The 18,400-nt window shown below is 41.7% G+C and overlaps 2 protein-coding genes across 5 annotated transcripts in view; one reads left to right on the top strand and one right to left on the bottom strand.

Annotated features, from left to right (window-relative positions):
• Positions 1-2,439, top strand: part of apaf1 (apoptotic peptidase activating factor 1) — a 35,404-nt gene extending 32,965 nt beyond the window's left edge. The window contains exon 27 of the mRNA XM_035147051.2: positions 829-2,439. Within this exon, the coding sequence (XP_035002942.2) occupies positions 829-975 (147 nt within the window). The 3' untranslated portion in view covers positions 976-2,439. The remainder of the gene's footprint in view (positions 1-828) is intronic.
• Positions 2,440-16,791: 14,352 nt separating this feature from the next.
• Positions 16,792-18,400, bottom strand: part of anks1b (ankyrin repeat and sterile alpha motif domain containing 1B) — a 162,650-nt gene continuing 161,041 nt past the window's right edge. For all 4 annotated transcript variants that reach the window (XM_035147899.2, XM_035147897.2, XM_035147896.2 and 1 more), the window contains one exon: positions 16,792-18,059. In XM_035147899.2, the coding sequence (XP_035003790.1) occupies positions 18,011-18,059 (49 nt within the window). In that variant the 3' untranslated portion in view covers positions 16,792-18,010. The remainder of the gene's footprint in view (positions 18,060-18,400) is intronic.

Raw genomic sequence — 18,400 nt, forward strand, 5'->3', positions numbered from 1 at the left:
TAACGGGTTAGCCGTCCTCTGACTCTGACAGTTACTTACGAGCTGTGTTTTTAAACAGAAGATTAAAAAAAGGTTTATTGTCGGATCTGAGTTGTGTCAAAGTTGAAAGTGAGCCCCCCCCCCCACCACCCCCCACCCCTCCTGCCAGGTTATAAATGATTGACTTGATGTGTCTCTGATGATTCATCCCAGTGAGTTGCAGCTTCAATGGAAAGAAAAAAGACTTTAAACTGAGATTAAACAGAATCACTCAGGAAAACTGCTCTGGGTGTGGTGAGTGGGGGGTGTATACGTCTGTGTCTGTGTGTGAGAGTGAGCCTGTGGCCGGGTGAGAGTTTGAGTCTGATAATATTATAATATTAAATCCATCATGGTCTTCTTAGCAACCAATTTGTCTCAGGATCTGACTCAGATCAGACACTACTTGACTTCTGCCATTATTCACCCGTCACAGAGCAAACGTTGAAGTCAGCATGAAATTCGCGCTCAGTCGCTCGTTACAACTAGAGCGCACGTTGTGACGTCATTAGAAGCTGTCACAGGTTGTAAAAAACTCCATTCTAGTCGGAGTCGAGTACAAACACGACTGCAGCGTTTATCCTCTCATCTACATTTTTCCAAGAAAACTAATTTACACATTTCCCAAAATGTCCCAACAATATTTAGAGAGTGTTTCAGTGTCTGATGTTTTCACTGTGTTTGCCTGTGACCGACTTGGACATTATAAACATTGTTGACTTCAGTCAGGTGTTGTTGACGCTGCCCAGACACTCTGCAGTAGTTTAATGTCAGTGAAGAGCTTTAAAACACTCTCGTTCTTCTTTCCAGTGGTGGGATGTGGAGCGAGGCGAGGCCCTGCAGACCTTCTATCCAGCCGGAAGCGCTTTGAAGAGGATTCATGTGTCGTCCGACTTCTCCACCTTCGTCACCATCGACAGCATCGGCATCCTCTACATCCTCCAGAGGGTCGTATGACAACGACAACGCTGACGACAAAAGACCAACCAAAAAGAAAAGACACAAACCAACCAAACAGAACACGTTGAAAAACAGTAGTTCTTATCACACACATGTTTCTCCAAGTGTTCATTCTTTTGGTTTCATTATTGTCCAATGGGAGGAAGTGGAGACACGTTGTCCATCTCTACTTTATATACAGTCTGTGTCGTGTAGACGCACCATGAAAGGTTCCTGCTCCAGCCTTTCTGTTTTTACACATCAAGACAAGAGATGCACAGTTAAAGTTTTGCTGCCTAAAAAAAAAAAGACAAATCTCTTCTACAGTGAAAAGAAGGTGCTTAAAAAAAAGGCGACATGTTTACTTCCACCAAAACCAGCAAACCTGTAAATCACGTCTTAGATCTTTGAATCATTCATAGCGAATAAAGAGATAAAGATCAACTCAAATGTGAATAAATGTTAATCCATATCAGCAGCAGGGCTGACCGTTGTTGCATGCGATGAGTGGTTTTCTGCTCCACCGTTGTAATTGATACAAGCTATTGTCTGCCGAGTCGTGCCGACCCACGCGAAGTGGCGAAGTGCATTTGACTCGTCTGTGCTGTTATGTTCTATTGACTCTTAATTTTTTTTTTTTTTATATCTGTGTGTGAGGGTATGTTTCTGCATCGGTAGTAAAAAAATCATCTGAGCCTTTTGTTTACACTGCAGCCTCGGCCTGCAGGAGAATTCTGCAGCTACGACAGGATGTGTACGTTTTTTATTTCCACGTCCACCAGCATGGCTTGAACGTCTGCTGCTCAGCATTAAAGTTTGATTAGCGTGGTTAAGTTTTAATGAGCGCTCATTTAAAATTGAATCCCTAATCTTTTGAAAAGACTGTGAGTCTGTTTGTACATCCTGAATTTGTACTTTAATCAAAGGTAAATGTTTTCTATAGAAGAATCGCACAGGGTGATTTATAATTTATCATCAGATTTCTACTCGCTAAAGTTAAAAGGCAGTTTTTGTGCTTTGCTAGTATTGTTTGTACCAGTTCTTTTTTAATCTAAAAACCACTTTTTAAACATTTGTATCTGCACGTTTTCTGAGCCTCTTCGTGTTCCGAGCACTTTGACGCAGGAGTTACAATCTTTCTCTGAGCATTTGGCAATTATCGCTTTGTTCAGACAATTAAGAAAATAAAATTCCTGTTCCCTTTGCTGCAATCTATTAATCTCGGGACAAGAACAAGCTACAAAGCAAGGATGAGTTTCAACATGTATAAACAATGCTGTCGTCATTTTCACGTCGTGCTCTTCCTCGTTGGTGCTTTTAAAGCCGCCGTAAATTCAATCAGCAGATTTCCTCCCCGTGTGGAGGTCTCTGTCAAACGTGAATGTTGAGATATCGACGTGTGCTCAGGATGAATCGATGCTGTGATACTTTGTGGTGCAATGTGAGTGTAATTTATAACAAATTAAATTACATACACCATGATGTTGTGTGTCTGTGTTGATCTGATCACCTCCCGACTCTGAGTGATTTCATTTCATGATGCCATCTGCGTGGAATGATTGTGAGTCCTGCACTCGCGGACATCCTCTTCCTCCTCCTATTTCTCCTCATCTTCCTCCTTTATCTCCTCCTTGTCCTCTTCTTCCTCCCTCTTCCTCCTCCTCCTCTTCCAGTGTTTCAGCTGCTACTCTACAAAGTTTTTTTTCAATCTCCAGACTAAGTGAATGTCGCTGTCGTCCATCTTGTCCTGCTTCACCTCCAGCTTTCACTCCAGATGTCAGCCAGTGACTGAGAACATGTATTCACACCTGGAATCAAGTCAGTGCTGTCGAGACAAACGAATAAAGAATCGATTTTCACTGCTGTTTGCACATGGGGATCAAATATTATCCAAAAAGGTTAAAAAATAAGGTTTTCTAATAGTTTATGTAATTAAACAATAGACAAAATATGTAATTGTGCTATTCTGCACTGTACAGTGGTGTAAAAAGAGGACGTTGATTGTGTATAATATCAACACAGTTCAATGACTTCTTAATAAAACTCGCTGTCTTTCATCTTCATAATTTGTTCCACTGTTTGAACCACTGAGCTATTTTCAGATGAGGAACTTGTCCAGGAAAAAGAAAAATCTCCCTCTTTGTTTTAGTTTAGTTCTGTCGTCTCAATCGAACCCTTTAGAGACGAGCCAACGCTGTGAATTCTGGGAAGCAGACGGAAATAAATCAAAACATCTGCATCGATCAAGCTCGTAGGGACAGTTTCAACAGCTGCCATTCTGCTGTTTGACAGATTCCTAACATGTTAATTGTTGAGAAGCTTGTCTCCTGAAAGTCGACACAGGAGGAAATTTGTCGTACAGCGTGTGTAGTATTCCACATGTTAATGTACACACGATGGGCGAGGACAGTGTGGACTGCGATTCATAATAGCAGCTGTTCACATTAAATGAGGTAATGTTTAATATCTGTCATCACATCCATCAGCCGAGTTTCATTAAACTTGAAGAACACAGATATCCAGCTTTGATATTAGTTATGGATCAGTCTAGTGTGATTCATCCATCCATCCCTTATCTGTAGCTCTTCTCCTTTGAGGGTCACAGAGGGGCGGAGCCTGGTGTGAGGAAAAGATCATTCATTCATTCATTAATTTAGTTCAGTTTACATTCAACATTGGTGGATATTTTATAGGCTGGTTCCAATATTCATCATTATTTATCCTTTTTGTAACTTTTTATCATCATTTTATTAAATTGAACTGGTTTTATACCAATCAATTAAAAGTTATATCCCATGAGAAACGTATTCCGGTATAAATGAACCCCTGTATCTAAAAAACATATGTATTTTCTTAGCATTTCTTTGTTTGTGTTTGTCATTGTTGTTTTTTACCTGCTGTGTGTTTGTGTCATATGTTGTGTTGTTACTGATCGTTCTGCATTGTCCCTGTCAAATAAATGAAAAAACGAAGTTAAACAGAGCACAAAACAAGGTAACAGCAATTGTGCATTATTTATATTAATCACAAATTATTTTAAAAAGTGTTAAATACTAAAAGTACATTCAGGGACTTAGTTTAGGCAGATAAGATAAAAACAAAGTTGCGCTACCTCTCCCAGCCACAGGGTGACACTGTTGCACAAACGCGGTGAGGATGACCTCCGGTTGAACTGGAGAACTCAAGGTTCTAACTCATCTGTTAGAACAACGATGAGGATGGTGAGAATAAAAACGACCAAGAAGCGGTGGGAGGACGGTTAGCAACACACAGACCGTTAAACATGCTAGCTGGCTAAGCTAACCCTCCAGCGGCTAACGAGCTAGCACACCTGCTAGCACACCTGAAAAGACAAGATGAAAGCCCCGGGTTTAAAGGTCAGACTTCTTATGTTGGCTCATGTTTGTGGAGTGAATGCTAAGCTAATGTTGCTGTGGCTCTTTCAGGTCAGGTCAGTGGCTTTTGTTCCTGTTCAGCTCTTTATGATAAACTAAACTAAACTAAATCCTGTATTGATGGATGCTCGTGAAACCAGTACCAGTTGAAGGTCATTGGATGTGTTGGATTTCTGTGGCCAGACATGAAACATGGAGGAGCTGAGCTTCAGGCCTCTGTGGTTTATCTGCTGTTGCTAAGAACTAAACACATGAACGAACAAAATAGAAATGAATTGTTATTTAAGCAGTTTGTAAGGAATATCTTGACTTTTCAGCTGAATGTTCAATTTTATGCATTTTTTTATATTTACGTTAATGTTTATTTAGCTGAACTCCAGGTGATGAATAGATGTTATTATCGACTTCTCCAGCTGCTGAACCACGGCAGCCAGTCGACCCAGGAGCTGTGATGATATAACACTTCCCTCTCGAAGTGAGACACAACAGCTGCAGATCAAAGATCATGGGACTGTATCATATTGCATGTGTGTGTGTGCCTGCCTGTATATGTATATCATTGATTTACACACGACTGGTCTGCGGTCCATGATGACGTGAGGTTTTCACCTTCACTGAGGCTCTGATATACGTTTCAACACATGTCACATTCCCCAGTAAACTCGGGGTGAACTGGTGTCGCTGGGTGGAGGCAGGGATCCAGTTCCCGGCCGTGTTCAGTGTTCTGGCAGTGATTTATAAAGCTGTGCTGTGATTTGTCAGTGCTTAATGAATTAGATTTCTCTGTGATGACAGGCAGGTGTGGAGGGCTAACGGGGGATTTGTTGGCTGTCAGTAGTCACCAAGTCCGACTGAAGCAAAACCAGCATCAGATGAGAGCCGGTTCGCTGTGGGATCGAACCTGCACAACATCTTCTCTTGGAGTTTGAAGTCAGACTTATGTGCTTGGAGAGTTATTATGCTGCCCTCTTCATGCTCGGAAAAATTACTTTTCCAGTGCTAAGTTTATTGTACTATGGAAATATAAACTTTATATAAAGTCTCTTTGGGATTAGCTAGTGACCCTTTTTCTAGTGTCGGGCAAATCAACAGCTCTTCAAGTCTTCTGAGGTCTTTTTTGTGAGGCATGGTTCACATCAGTAGTTTTTTAGACAGCTGGAGTTTGGACACAAGCTTCTCAGAGAACAACTTTGGCTGCAAAAGCCCCAAAATGTACACAGATCTTAACTGAACTAACTTAATTCCACACGGTTACTGTTAGTAAGCTATCTTAGCGAAAATGACATCCGACCAATCAAATGCCACTCTGTTGGTGCAACATTAATTGGACTCCCAGCAGAAAACAACGCACTGTCAGAAAACCAGCAGGTCAGTCAGAGTATCAGGCCACTCAGGAAGAGAAAATACCATCCAGCTATTCCAAAGATCCTCCCCGAGTAAAAATACGTCTTTCATGAATCTCCCCACCTGTTTTTCATCTTGAGGACCAGCTCTGATTACCTGCGGCAAAACTGTCCTTCATATAAATTTAGAATAATGGCGAGCTCCAGCACACACACAACAAGAGGCCCTGTTATCAGGCCAGCACAGCACGACCCTGCCCACTTATCCTCTGACAGTAAACTTGAAAGCATTTGTTTCAGGGTCTTTAGACATTCTGGGCGCTGCAGAGCTTCATGGCTGCCAGTCACATTTGGGAACCGGTCCAATCGTGGTGCAAGACTTCCAACAGCCATATGACATATGACTGTAATGCAATGTTGCCAGCTGCCCGCCAGACTTCAGTACTTTCTATTTATACGTTGTCGTTTAGTGGGTGATGCAGACGCGGCCTCTTTCTCTGCTGCACAGAGTTATTTATGAGTTTGTATATCCTCCGTTCCGTATAATTCCCAGGACTTGAAACAAGAGGAGAGAAAAGATTGTGTCAAATTTAGGGTGTTGTCTTTCAGAGGTGGTGCAGTGAATGTCTGCTGCATGAAACACAAGTGACTTAGAGGAGGATTTAGTCGTGTCGCAGCCAGGATTACACACATTTGCATGAACGCAAAGAAAGCTTAGCTGTCTGATTTAAATATGCATTGAGCCGCGGGCCTATATGAGGAAAGAATGTGAGCATCTTTAATTGTTGCTGAGGTCATCTTTTCCATGTTTCCCACCTGCGCACGTGGCTTTGCCAAGTTCTGATAATTAGCTGCGATCCTTTTGCCTTCAAGAGTAAATTAAATGCATCTGATACTTTCAGCGCTCGGAGGTGGGATTAGCTTCAAGTATCTGGTTTGGTCTAAAACAGCCGATTCGTCTGGATTTGTTTGCTTTTAAAAAACCTCTTTATTCGTCTGAGTGCATAAATGTGTAAGAGCATATCTCATGTGGCTTTTTCTAAAGGAAAAACAGGGAACCATAGACTCCTACGACTTGTTTCTGCCTTTCCAGTGCATCTCACCCTCCCCGCAGTCTCCACAGGGTTGGTGTGAAGTTTTTAAAGTCTGGTCGAGGTGATGCACTAACCTCATTAATTCAGCGCTCTCCTACTTAATTAATCTTTGTCTGCTGCAGAAGTAATTACAGCTATCTGGCTGTCTGAGTGTCTACACACTACTGACACCACCTTCCCCTCTCGGCTGCAGGATTTCCTTCCCTGCAGTCTCTGATGTCTGTCATACTGTAAGCGCTAATACACAGCGGCATGACCCCCGAGCAAAACCAGAGCAGAGGCTTTGTCCTGAATCCTCCGGGATATTGTCTGTGGCACCAAAATGTATTTTAGTCTCAGTGTTGACTCAAAACGAAGTCATAGTAAGAGATAGAATCATGAATGGAAGTGTGACGTTCAGAGAGCCCACAGTGTCGGCTAATGTGAGAGTGATGTTTAAACCTTCTTGTCTCCCAGTCAGAGATGTGCACTTGCATGTGGACACGCAGGAGACTTGTTTCAAAAGAACTAGGCTCCCCTCCGGCTTTTCTCTCGCCGTCTAAGACTTTCCATTTGTTTTTCGTTCTCTCTCTCTCTTTCTGCTCTTTTCTCTTTTCTTTCTTTCCTCTCATTAAATTTTCACTTTGCTCTTTTGCAAGCTGGTGGCTATGCGATGTGCAAGTGTGCAACTGTGCATGCAGATGTTTATGCAGCCACCTCAATTCATCGCCACACATGGAAGTTTTTTAAAAAGTGAAATGTTCTCAGAGAGGCACGTGGCACATCTCGTGTGCTTGTGCATGTGTGATTCTGTTTGCACGGTAGAGACAAAACATATTTTTATATGGGTACAAATAAGTTATTTTAGAAACTGTGTTGGTTAGTTTAAAATATGAATTGAGCTGGATTCACTCAATATTAAATCCCATGGAGAGAAATGCACTAGTTTTTTTATTTTTTTATCCTTGACCCATTTCTGACTCCCTGACCCACATAACTCTGTAAAATCTGGTCACAATTATATAGTTTCACTTTAAAAAATGGCTCAATGCCTTTATTAAACAGCTGATCACAGTTGGTTTTAGCAGAAGTTACTCAAACAGAAATAAGTGCTACATTTGTTGGACGATTTATCCTGTCGATTATTTTCTAACAAGAATACTCCTGCGCTCACTGGAACGCTCACAGCTACAGGACGATAAAAACTTTATGGATGTTTTGATGGCCCACTGACATGGCAGGATCTCTCCTGGTCCCTGAGTGAGGGAAAATTAAGTTCATTTTGCTGCCACAGTCCATGTATTTAAAGTTGTTCATAAAGTAATCTCTCTGTCCTAATTCTGATTATTGGCCCACATAAAGACTGAGGCGCACTTTAAGAAGCAGCTGGCAAGAGAAGAAACTGAATAAACCAGGCAACCTGAAAAAGGCCTTATCTGCCCTTCATGTAGTGTGTGTGTGTCTGTGTGTCTCTGTGTGTGTCTGTGTGTCTCTGTGTGTGAGTGATCTCTACCTGCCATCAGGCCTGGTGACGGCTGCCAACAATGGCAGCTATACAATGATTACAAGGCTCTGAGCTCCCAGCCCTCATACCCAGCTCAACACACACACACACACACACACACACACACACACACACACACACACACACACACACACACACACACACACACACACACACACACACACACACACACACACACACACACACACACACACACTTGTTCCTCTGTTCTTTGACCATTAGGTCAGTGACACCCCTCGAGTAGTAGGTCACCACATTATCATTCCCCTGTGTCCTTTGACCATGTTTTAGTGTTACATCCTCACTCCATGTGGCGGAGGGACTGTGTGAGTGTGTGTGTGTACGCTGTTTCTCCTGACCTTGGCCAAACATTGGTTTCTGTTCCTGTCAGCTGTTGGCTCAGCTGCGCGCCACCTTTATTGCTTTCCCTCGTTCTGCCAGAAGGCTGAAAGCCAGAACTCATTCCATGTTGGGTCATTTCCCATTTCTCCTTTGCTGCTTCACCTTCCCACAACCATGCGCCCAGTTGGTTTGGGCTTGATGCAGGTAGCACAGAGTGAGTGGGCCACGTCACACAGAGTGCGCCTGAGAAATGGTAAAAATCTTTAGCTATCACGGGGCGAGATTGAGGAGTGTAGTGGAAATTGGAAAGTGGAGGAAGGCCCAGGAAGAGCAGATGCTGTGGTCGCCCGTGCCTCACCTTGTCCTGTAGCCCAGCAGCAACCACACTGACACGCCACAGGAAAGAGGGGGAAGAGGAAGAGGGGGGAAGAGGAAGAGGGGGAAATGGCTTACCTCTTCTTCATCTGTCCAATGGATGGCATAGATCATGTCGATCACATTGTGTATCCAAATATCTATATGTTGTAGCATATTGACTCATGTAGCAGCCTTTATTTCTTGTTTTTATTTATGTGGGTGTTTATGTAGAGTTTGTGTGAGGTGGCTTGTCTGTGTTTTGCTTTTGACTGGAGTGTGGAGCTTAGATGAATTGTTAACGCTATCTTTATTTTTGTTTTGTATTTTAGTTTGAACAGAAAATAAATTGTAATGATTTATTATTCAAATTACTAATTTATGTTTTAGTAATAAACCTCCAGTAGTAGTATTCTTTTCAAATGGTCCAGTTTCTTTTCATCCGGGTGCAATCGTGACTTTTTAAAGAATTATTTTGTCGAATTAACATTATTCCATGATATGGTGTTTTCAGTCTCTTTAAAGCCTGTAGGTTTGTGTGTGTGTGTTGGATTACGTCTTATTAAAGTAGCAGCAAACAGACGTCTATGTCTCACTTATTGAGATTAATGGAAAGGTTCCCTGCTCAAGGGCACTTCAACCAGCCTGTTGATGATGTGTTTACATTCACTGGCTGTTTTGTAGCTTACAAAACAGCCACTTGACCACCCTGCAATCATCTATTATACAAGGAGAAGCAGACAATCAAAATGTCTCACTTTACAACTCATTCGCTCCCATTGTGTCCCTGCAGCCTCTTCAATCACACAGTCACTGCCACTCCTACTCCCTCCGACACCAAATGCATGTCGGCTCATAATGTGTCGGTCATGAGGCTGGAATCAGACAGACCTTCCATCTTTTATGATGAAGCAAGGTGCTGCTCCCTACAGTTAAACCTCTAAATGCACATAAACGCACTGCAGACAGAGGTTTACGTTTATATCTGGTTCTGTACCCATGCATAATATTCATGACAGCAGGGAAAGTGGAGGCCACTGGAAGTTCAGCTGCAGTTTTAAAAGCCTCTTAGAGCTCAGTGGAGCGACAGTCAGTTCTGACGTAGCAGCCTTATGGGTGGGACATGCATATTATGCACTGATCAGATTATAAAGTCCCAAGATGCATTTCCTGATGTTTTAGTGCACATGTGTCGTCTTAGGGAGAGCTTAACAAAACTACACTGTAATTTTAAAATCCCAGCTTTTTTTTTAGTTTTTCATCAGAGTTATATAAAGAGCTCTCGGGGGGAGGGATAAAAACATCTTATTTCTGAAATCAGATGATCTTTAAGTCGCCATTAGGAGAAAACTAGAGGATGAGCACATGGCAGATTGAATTAGGAATCCAAGGAAAACACAACAAATTCCAAAACACTTTTAATGCATCAAAAGTCCAAATAAAACGTAACCTTGACATTTGCGTTCTCAAATACAGACCCTCCGGAAAATTGTTCAGACTTCAGTGCACGTCTGAAAGCAGCTCTGTAGAGATTCATTGGTGTTGCAACAAATCCAGGTATTTTCCAAGCTGGGAACTACATCTAAACTCGAACCTGCTCACAATCCAACGTTTCTCCTTCATCCTTACGTCAGGATGGATTTGCAATTGCTGCCTTTGTTGTTGTGCTTCAAGAATCCTAAACCCTCGTATCTCCCAGAACCCTGAAATGCATTTAAGGGTTAAAGTCATTTATTTTCTGTGCAATCATTCTGGTCGACAGAGCCTGTACAGATTGGATTTCAGTCTGGAATAAATCTAATATGGTCTTTTGTCTTGGGACATTTACTTCTAATTATTAAGAAGGCTAGAAACACCGGAGCCAAGCTTGTGTTCACGGTGCCATGTGAGACTGGGACTGGAAGGACTCCACTGGCTGTGGGCACACTGGCAGCTCACAGGATGTTTTTATCAATGCAGCAGCACATTAAAGTTGAGGCCTTTTGACTTCCTGAAGGTGAAACTCTTGAATCTATCCAAGTAAAGTTGGTGAAGTTTCAGTGGCGCTGGTTGTGTCGTTTGGTTTATGTTGCTCTGGGCGAGCAGCTGTCTGAGGTTGTTTTGCTTCGGGGCAGATTTGCTCTCTACTCTTCATTTTTACGACATTGTGGACCTGAAGATTCTCTCTGCAGCTCACAACACTTTATATACAAGCTGGTTTTATGGTCCTCAGTGTAGATGTTAGTTTTCGTCGTTTTGTCGACAATATTTATTTATGATTTATTTTACGGTATTATATGATTATATAATATCCTGTATGTGAGTGAATATCAGTGAATAGAAGGAATTTGGGGTTTAATCTAAAGTCCGACTGATTTATCATTTGGCCGAAAGATTCATGTTTTCATTTTACATCTTAATTCATCTTTTATATATTTGGTTGTATTTTCTTTTCATTCATAGTTATTTACAAAGTTACAAAGTTTATGGTTAAACTTTACAAAAGAAAGACTCAGTTACATGTCTTCTTCATAACGGTTTGATTAATAACACAAGTCAACAAGTTCTCAAATCCATCCAGTTATAAAAATCTCTGTATATAACCATTACAAAAAGCTCCTGGTCCTCACCCTCTGTGTCTCTGCCACCTATTATTTTGACCGAGCAACAAACGGAGAGTGCTTCCTAACTTTGTTTTGTAAGGACGCCATTGCTCTATTAACTCGTGCCAGCGCTCTTGCGCCATTTAACATTGAACATTGGTTGTCCCAAACAATTAGCGGTGCTGCAGCTGAGCTCAAATGAAGGCAGACAGAACTGGAGCAGAGTGACTCCAGCAGCCTGATGAGCTGTGGAGTCCGTCGAGCCTCCGGAACCGTCTGTGTCTGTGCGCTCATGCAGTTTATCTGCTTATCTGCCTTGTTCCTTTTTCTTAAAAAGGAGAGAAAGCTGAAATATTTGTTCTTGCAGTTGTAGCAGACACTAGACTGGGATGGTTCATCTCGCATGTCTCGAGATTTAACCATTCATGACAACAGATGGCTTAATTTGGCCTAATGGCTCTGCTCTAAGAAACCACTCTGTCTGTTCAATGAAGGCTGCTCTTTAAACAGAGCGCCTTAATGTGCCGTCGAGGTGGAATAAATACGCTGTGGTCAGCTGATTGTGGGACCAGTCTGAGATATAGAGACAGAGCAAGGAACCATTCTGCATTAATGATAAAGTATCTTGTTTGTTAAATCTGAAGTGGACACTTTGTGGTGTTAGATGTTTGAGATCACATTTATTGGGGGAGTGGAGAGGCTTTGATTGGACGTTGGAAGAATATCTGTAAAGTAACAGTGGTTAAATATGAAATACATAACGATGAATGTGAATTGGATAAAGAATCAAATGGTATTAATTGTTCCTGATAACAGAATCACAGAATTGAACTATTTAACATTTTGTTTTGGATTCAGTGAAACCCTGTCAAGGCCCTAAGTAGTGCTAATGGGAGATAAAACTTTTCCCGGATGTTGTGATTTGTATTTTTCACTTCAACATTTAATTTTGTTGCATGAGCATCTCATTGGGCTCTTTAGAGAGAAGCTTCTGCATTTGTTTGTTTATAAAGCAGGAAAAGTGCAGTTAAATGTTGTAAAGAGGAAGCTCTTTAGTTGAAAGCTGTTTCGCAGTCTCCACATCTGTTTTAGGCATTTTAATTTAACCACTTAAACAAATGAATAAGTAAACAACTGGTTAGCACTACAAGTACAAAACTCTTCTCTGTCTAATTAGGATTAAAAAGATGAATGTTTTGTATATAAACATCTTTCCCTAATGCAGCTTAAGCTTCCGCTCTTCTCCTCTCGGTGTTAATATTTGATCTCTGCTTTTTTCTTAATTCGCTGTTGCGTAAAAACACATTTGTGATCTCTGCCTCGCTGATTCTTGTGTACAGGAAAGGTGACATAAGCAGCTTTGTGTGACGGCTCGGCTTCACCGCTGTCACTTTGGCTGACTGCTGGAAGACGACTCGCTATGAGCCTCGCAGCAGCGGCGTCTTAGCTCTCTGTGTTTTGGGAGCGGCCGTCTAACTCGGCTCGGATACACCGGCCAAGACGGCTCGAGAGAGAGAGGCCGTCAGCTCTTATCGCAGTCATGCCAGTTGTAGTTTTAGTGTTGTGCAGGGTAGATCAACATGCAGCTTCTCCCACATGTTTTAACACCACCCACCTTGTGTTTTCCACTCCGCATTCAGCTGCACCAAATGTTACATAAAATGCCTCCTTTGAGCCTTTTGCAGCTCCGTCAAATCTCATTTTGCTTCAGCACTTAACCTGCACGCTTATCCTCAGCTCATGTGGCACTCGGAGCAGATCCCAGCAAACTGATTTGAAGTCTGTTTCACGCAGGATTTTCTTACACAAATCTCCACATTCAGTGAAAACAAACTTGATGCACTTCTGAGGGGATTTTCTGTTTCCACCGTCACCAACCTCAGGTCTTGTTCCAACTCTATTTTGACCAATTCTGATTGGATTGAAAGCAGGCCAGAAGCACTGGTTGTTGTTATGTAAACGTACAGGAGTCTCACTTCATTGAAAATCACCCAGTGTCTGAAAGTGACCAAGATTAGTGTAGATATCTGTTTTAAACTATATTGAAGTATACCAATGTATCTGCATTAAGCTAATAAGGTGGAAATGTGTTTTTCAGCCTTTTTACCCTTGAAAATTTGGAGGCAACAGAGTGTTTTTCTTTTTGACGACAGCACAAGAACATTTCCTACCGAGATAAAATCTGTGAGTGTGTTTTGTGTCCTTAACAGAGAGAGAGAGCCTTTCAGCTTTTGCACATTGCGAGCCAAGCCCAGCAGGGTGTGTGTGTGTCTGTGTGCGTCTGTGCTTACTTACCTTTTTGCAGAGGCAGTGTGTTTCTCGATCACCCACTTTCCGGCCGGTCAGTTTCCACGTTGGACTCTTTCAGTACATTATGATAATGTGAGAGCTGTTGCACCACATCTGCCAGGTGCAAACAAAGTGTTTTGTTGTTGGTCGTTTATCGAATGCAGCAAATCATCTTTATGCAAAAGAGTTTTTTTGGTGCAGACCCTCCTCCCACCTCTGGTCCTTGTATGTGCGTCAGAAACATATAATGTAGTTGTATCACAGACCAGCTGTTTGAGTTTGGTAGTTACCAGCTCTCTGGTTGAAGGTCTCTATTGAATGAATGGCAATTATTATTATTATGATCATCAATGTTGTTGTTGCATGAGCACTTTTCTAGACGGTCGTCTCATTTAGCCGGTAGCCGTGGGCAGCACACACCATCTGGAACTCTGGCCGTCTCCCGCAGTCTGACACAGACGGAGAAACAAAGCATGTTCTCTTCCTGTCTTGCACGTCACTGCAGACGGTACAAATGTAGGAATCTGTGGGCAAACCACCAATCTTTCCATCCCCACTTGTTTTTTTCTGCATCTTCTCTCCCATGATGTTCCCGTCTTCCTTCGTTATTCTCTCCTCATTGTCCCTTTCTGTGCTTTGTTAAGTCCCGCGCCTCCACCTCTGCCAGCGCTAGAAATAAAATCGGGCTGTCGGAGCTTTGGGGGAGTCTAAATACAGCAGCCACTGGACCACTCCGCACCCGTGGTCTAATCTCCCACAAATAATGTCTTGAATTACCTCCCACTCTCCTCCCGCAGTGGTCTGCTCTTTTCAAACAATAAAATGTTTTGTCACCCTCTCAACACAATGCACCAAAATGTAGCCGCCCGTCCTTTCTCCTCCAATCACAGAGAGCGGGCCCGGCGGTGGCTTCTATTGGCTGCAGATTGTAGCTGTCCAGGCTGCAAACATAGTGCGGGGCCTTTTCACTCGGTGGTTTATAGTTCATGACAAATGCTTGTTCAGCCGTTCGGATGCTCACTGTAAATGTCAGCTCGATGTAGTTCAGTAGACCACAGGCACTCATGCTTAGCACCACACATCGGATTATTATTCTTTATTCAGTGTTATAAGGCGGTTATGGTGTGTTAAAGATCTACCAGTGTTGTAAATCCAGGGTTATTCTACACACCAACGCGTTTAAACAGAAACATTTGTATGAGACTGTGTGGAGGGTTGGGCTTTGATAGCATTTTATCAAATAGTATCACATCTACATTTGTTTAAATGACAATTAGGTTTAGCTTTTAACATGGCACATAAGTTTGAAGAGAGTGAAAAATCTAAGTTTTAGATTGTTTATCACCTTTTCATGACACAGTAAGCAGCAACGATTAGTCAATTAATCACTTGGTTAATTAACGGAACATATTAATTATAATATTCATAATTTTTCACGTAAAGATGCCAAACGTGGTGTTTCAGCTTCTAAAAAGTGAGACTTCAAATCGTCATAAAATGGCCTTTAAATGTTAGTCAGACGAACCTAGACGTCTGATGACATCCCACAGTTTTGAGAAAACTTCTTCAAAACTTTATAATAAATGATATTATATTTCCCTGTTAATCAACATGTTTTTCTGTTTAAAATGTCAGAAAATGGTAAAAACACACATTTGTCACGTTGACCCAAGATGCCCGTAACTTTTCCACTTAGTTTTGTGTAATATTTTCAAACTGTGAGCATGGTTTGGTTTATTCTTTGGCTGAAAGCTCCGTCAGTCAGTTCCGGGTGGCCCATGTGGTGAGAACAGCCAGAGGGGCTGCAGCTCTCTAACCCTGCCAGCCTCTTCATGTTAGTTTAATTAAATCCTGCATGGCTAAGCTTTGTTTGATAGATTTTGTTGTATTTCAATAACAGATTTATTCAGTTGGCTCATGTTTGTGAATGAATGATTAAATGTTCATATGTGAGCTTCCGTCTGAAGTTTAAACTCATTTAATAGTTTTGTTTACATGTAAGTCTAGTGCTGCAGCTTTTATATACTTTGCTCCTGAGTCTGATTTACAAAGTATAAGGAAAGATGTGGTGGAAGTTTGGTTTTATTGTGTTTCTGTGGTGGTTCTATCGTTAAGGAAGTTTTGTTTTCATAGCTGTTTAACTGACTATTAGCAGGATTGTGTGCAAACTACAGAATGTGTTTTATTGAAACTTGGTGGAACGATGAGTTATGGAAAGAACTAATTCACTTTAGCCAAACCGAGTGCCCCCCCATGATGTTTACAAAGCATCATATGTTGTTGTTCAGTGCTCTGGAAAAGTGAAACGGGCAACAGATGGTGTTGTGCTCGTGTTGTTTCTCATTCAGATTGTGCTTCACTCGTACAGTAGCACAGCAAAGTCCCCTTCGGTCAATAACTGGCCGCTGTGATGGAGTGCTGTCTATTTATAATGGCACTGTCGATATAGGTTTGTGCTTATGGGTCAAACTGTGCAGGGATTTGGTCACCATGGAAACTAGCAACACAGGAGCCCAGTCTCATTACATCGAGTATCAAAGTATCAGTCGGGCTGTCTGAAGGCCGCTGGAGGAAGTTGATCGATGGAATGAGAAGCCGGCAAGAGGCTGATCCGCTGGAGACGATTCTCCTGAGCTGAGTTACTGGAGAAGAGTATGAAGTCACACTCAGAAGAAAAAAAACAAACAACCTTCCTGTCTCTGCCTCCTTGTTGATGTTCTCCATGGAGCTGGATCAGTGAAGGGTGGGGGGGAGCTGTGGAGTCACTCATCATACTTTAAAAAGCTCGTACACTCTTGTACACAAGGTTTATCACAATCATTACTTTTTAGACCTGACATTTCAATAGACTTTATATATATATAGAATAAAATATTTGTTTCTATTTTCTGACATTTCAAAGGTGAGCAGAGAAAATAACTGATGACAAAATTATGGTTGTACAAGTTGTATTTTATTTCATGTGCTTTACAAGGATATAAATAATGGCCAAAATTACAAAAATCAGTGTGCTGGAAGCCCAAGCCTATGTACATTAGTTGGTCAGCAGTGATGTCACCATATTACCCATTTCAGTTTTCACTCAAAATACAATCTCTACAGTCTAACACTTTCTTTTTTCAATTTCCAACCTTTATTTTGGTACCTTGTTTCCAGTGCCATGTACTGCAAGTCCTTTATTCTTTTCTCTTTTACATTACACGTATGAACAATGAGTTGGCAAAATATCTATGTACATTTTATAATTGGACAATGTCTCATCCAAATGATACAGTAATACTGCGTTTAAAATAGTACATCTGCTAGATAAGAGTAGAGCCCCATGAGAAACGATGGAGGGTTGACCTGACCAGAGTTAGCGAGCCACCTGCAACATTCACTCTCTGTGTACAAGTACATTGTTTTTTAAAGGATGGCCATCATTCTCAAGCTCGACGTTTTCATCTCAGCATATCATAGAAAAATAATGTAACATTAAGACAACAGTAGACAAGAATTGCACAAGAATAATCATAATCATCATGGTAATATAATACTCTCATATTAAACATTAAAATGTCGGGCAATTACGAATAGAATACTTTTTTTAAACATCAGATGCAGTTTTTGTTCACATAGTTTCATCCTCCGCTGTGATGACACACCTGTTGCGGTTGAAGCGTGCTGCAGCTAGTCCAATCACATTGACACGCTTGTGCATATATCTCTATTATTTTTCTGACTTTAAAATAAAAAGACCAAAAAGAGCCAGCCCGACGTCCTCGAACACATTTCCCATTCCAACATTGACACATGCCCAGTGGTGCCTTTAGCCAGGCCAGTGTCTGTGTCCGACAGATGACCTCTAACCCCCCCTCCCAAAAGTTCAAAGGTCATGCCTCCCAGCTGGCTGCATAAAACAGATCCTGCTGTAGTTGCAGAAAGTTGAGGCTGCTTCAGATAAGTGTACATTCAGAGCAGACCGTGGTCTGTGGAGATGCAGTTAGTGTGTGTGTGTATTGGTCCAAAGTTTACTGTGTCAAGCATTGTGTGAATGAATGATGTGAAATATTTTGTAGTCAACCTTAAACACTGGGGTGGCGTCCATGTTTGTAGTCCTTTGTAGTCCTTTTTGCATTGTAAGTGTGACAAGGTCCGTGTTTAGGGCTGGCTACATTCTTTGTATTCCACAGTAATAGGCATGAGCTTCCGGCATTGCCCTGCAAATGAGATGACATCACTTATCGAGAGAGCCCTCACACCCCGCCTCTCCACCGGCCCCCCTGCTCAGCAAATCCAAAATGGCCACCATGCGTCCTACAAGCCACATGCTAAACCTTTTATAGACAAGATTTTGTTCCCCAAAATAAAATTAGGTTCATGGCCAGGGAGGAAAAACAAAACGCGTGGTTAAAATGATTCTGAACATATGTACACACGTTCTGAAAAAAGGTGCTAAAAAAAGCAAAAATCACCGACATCTTCCTGTGTCACAGGTCAAGTTTTAAGCAGTTTGAATCAACATGTTTGTTTATATTTAAAAAAAAAAGAATATTGATAT

This window comes from Hippoglossus stenolepis, chromosome 22 (genome assembly GCF_022539355.2).
Source record: "Hippoglossus stenolepis isolate QCI-W04-F060 chromosome 22, HSTE1.2, whole genome shotgun sequence".
NCBI lineage: Eukaryota > Metazoa > Chordata > Actinopteri > Pleuronectiformes > Pleuronectidae > Hippoglossus > Hippoglossus stenolepis.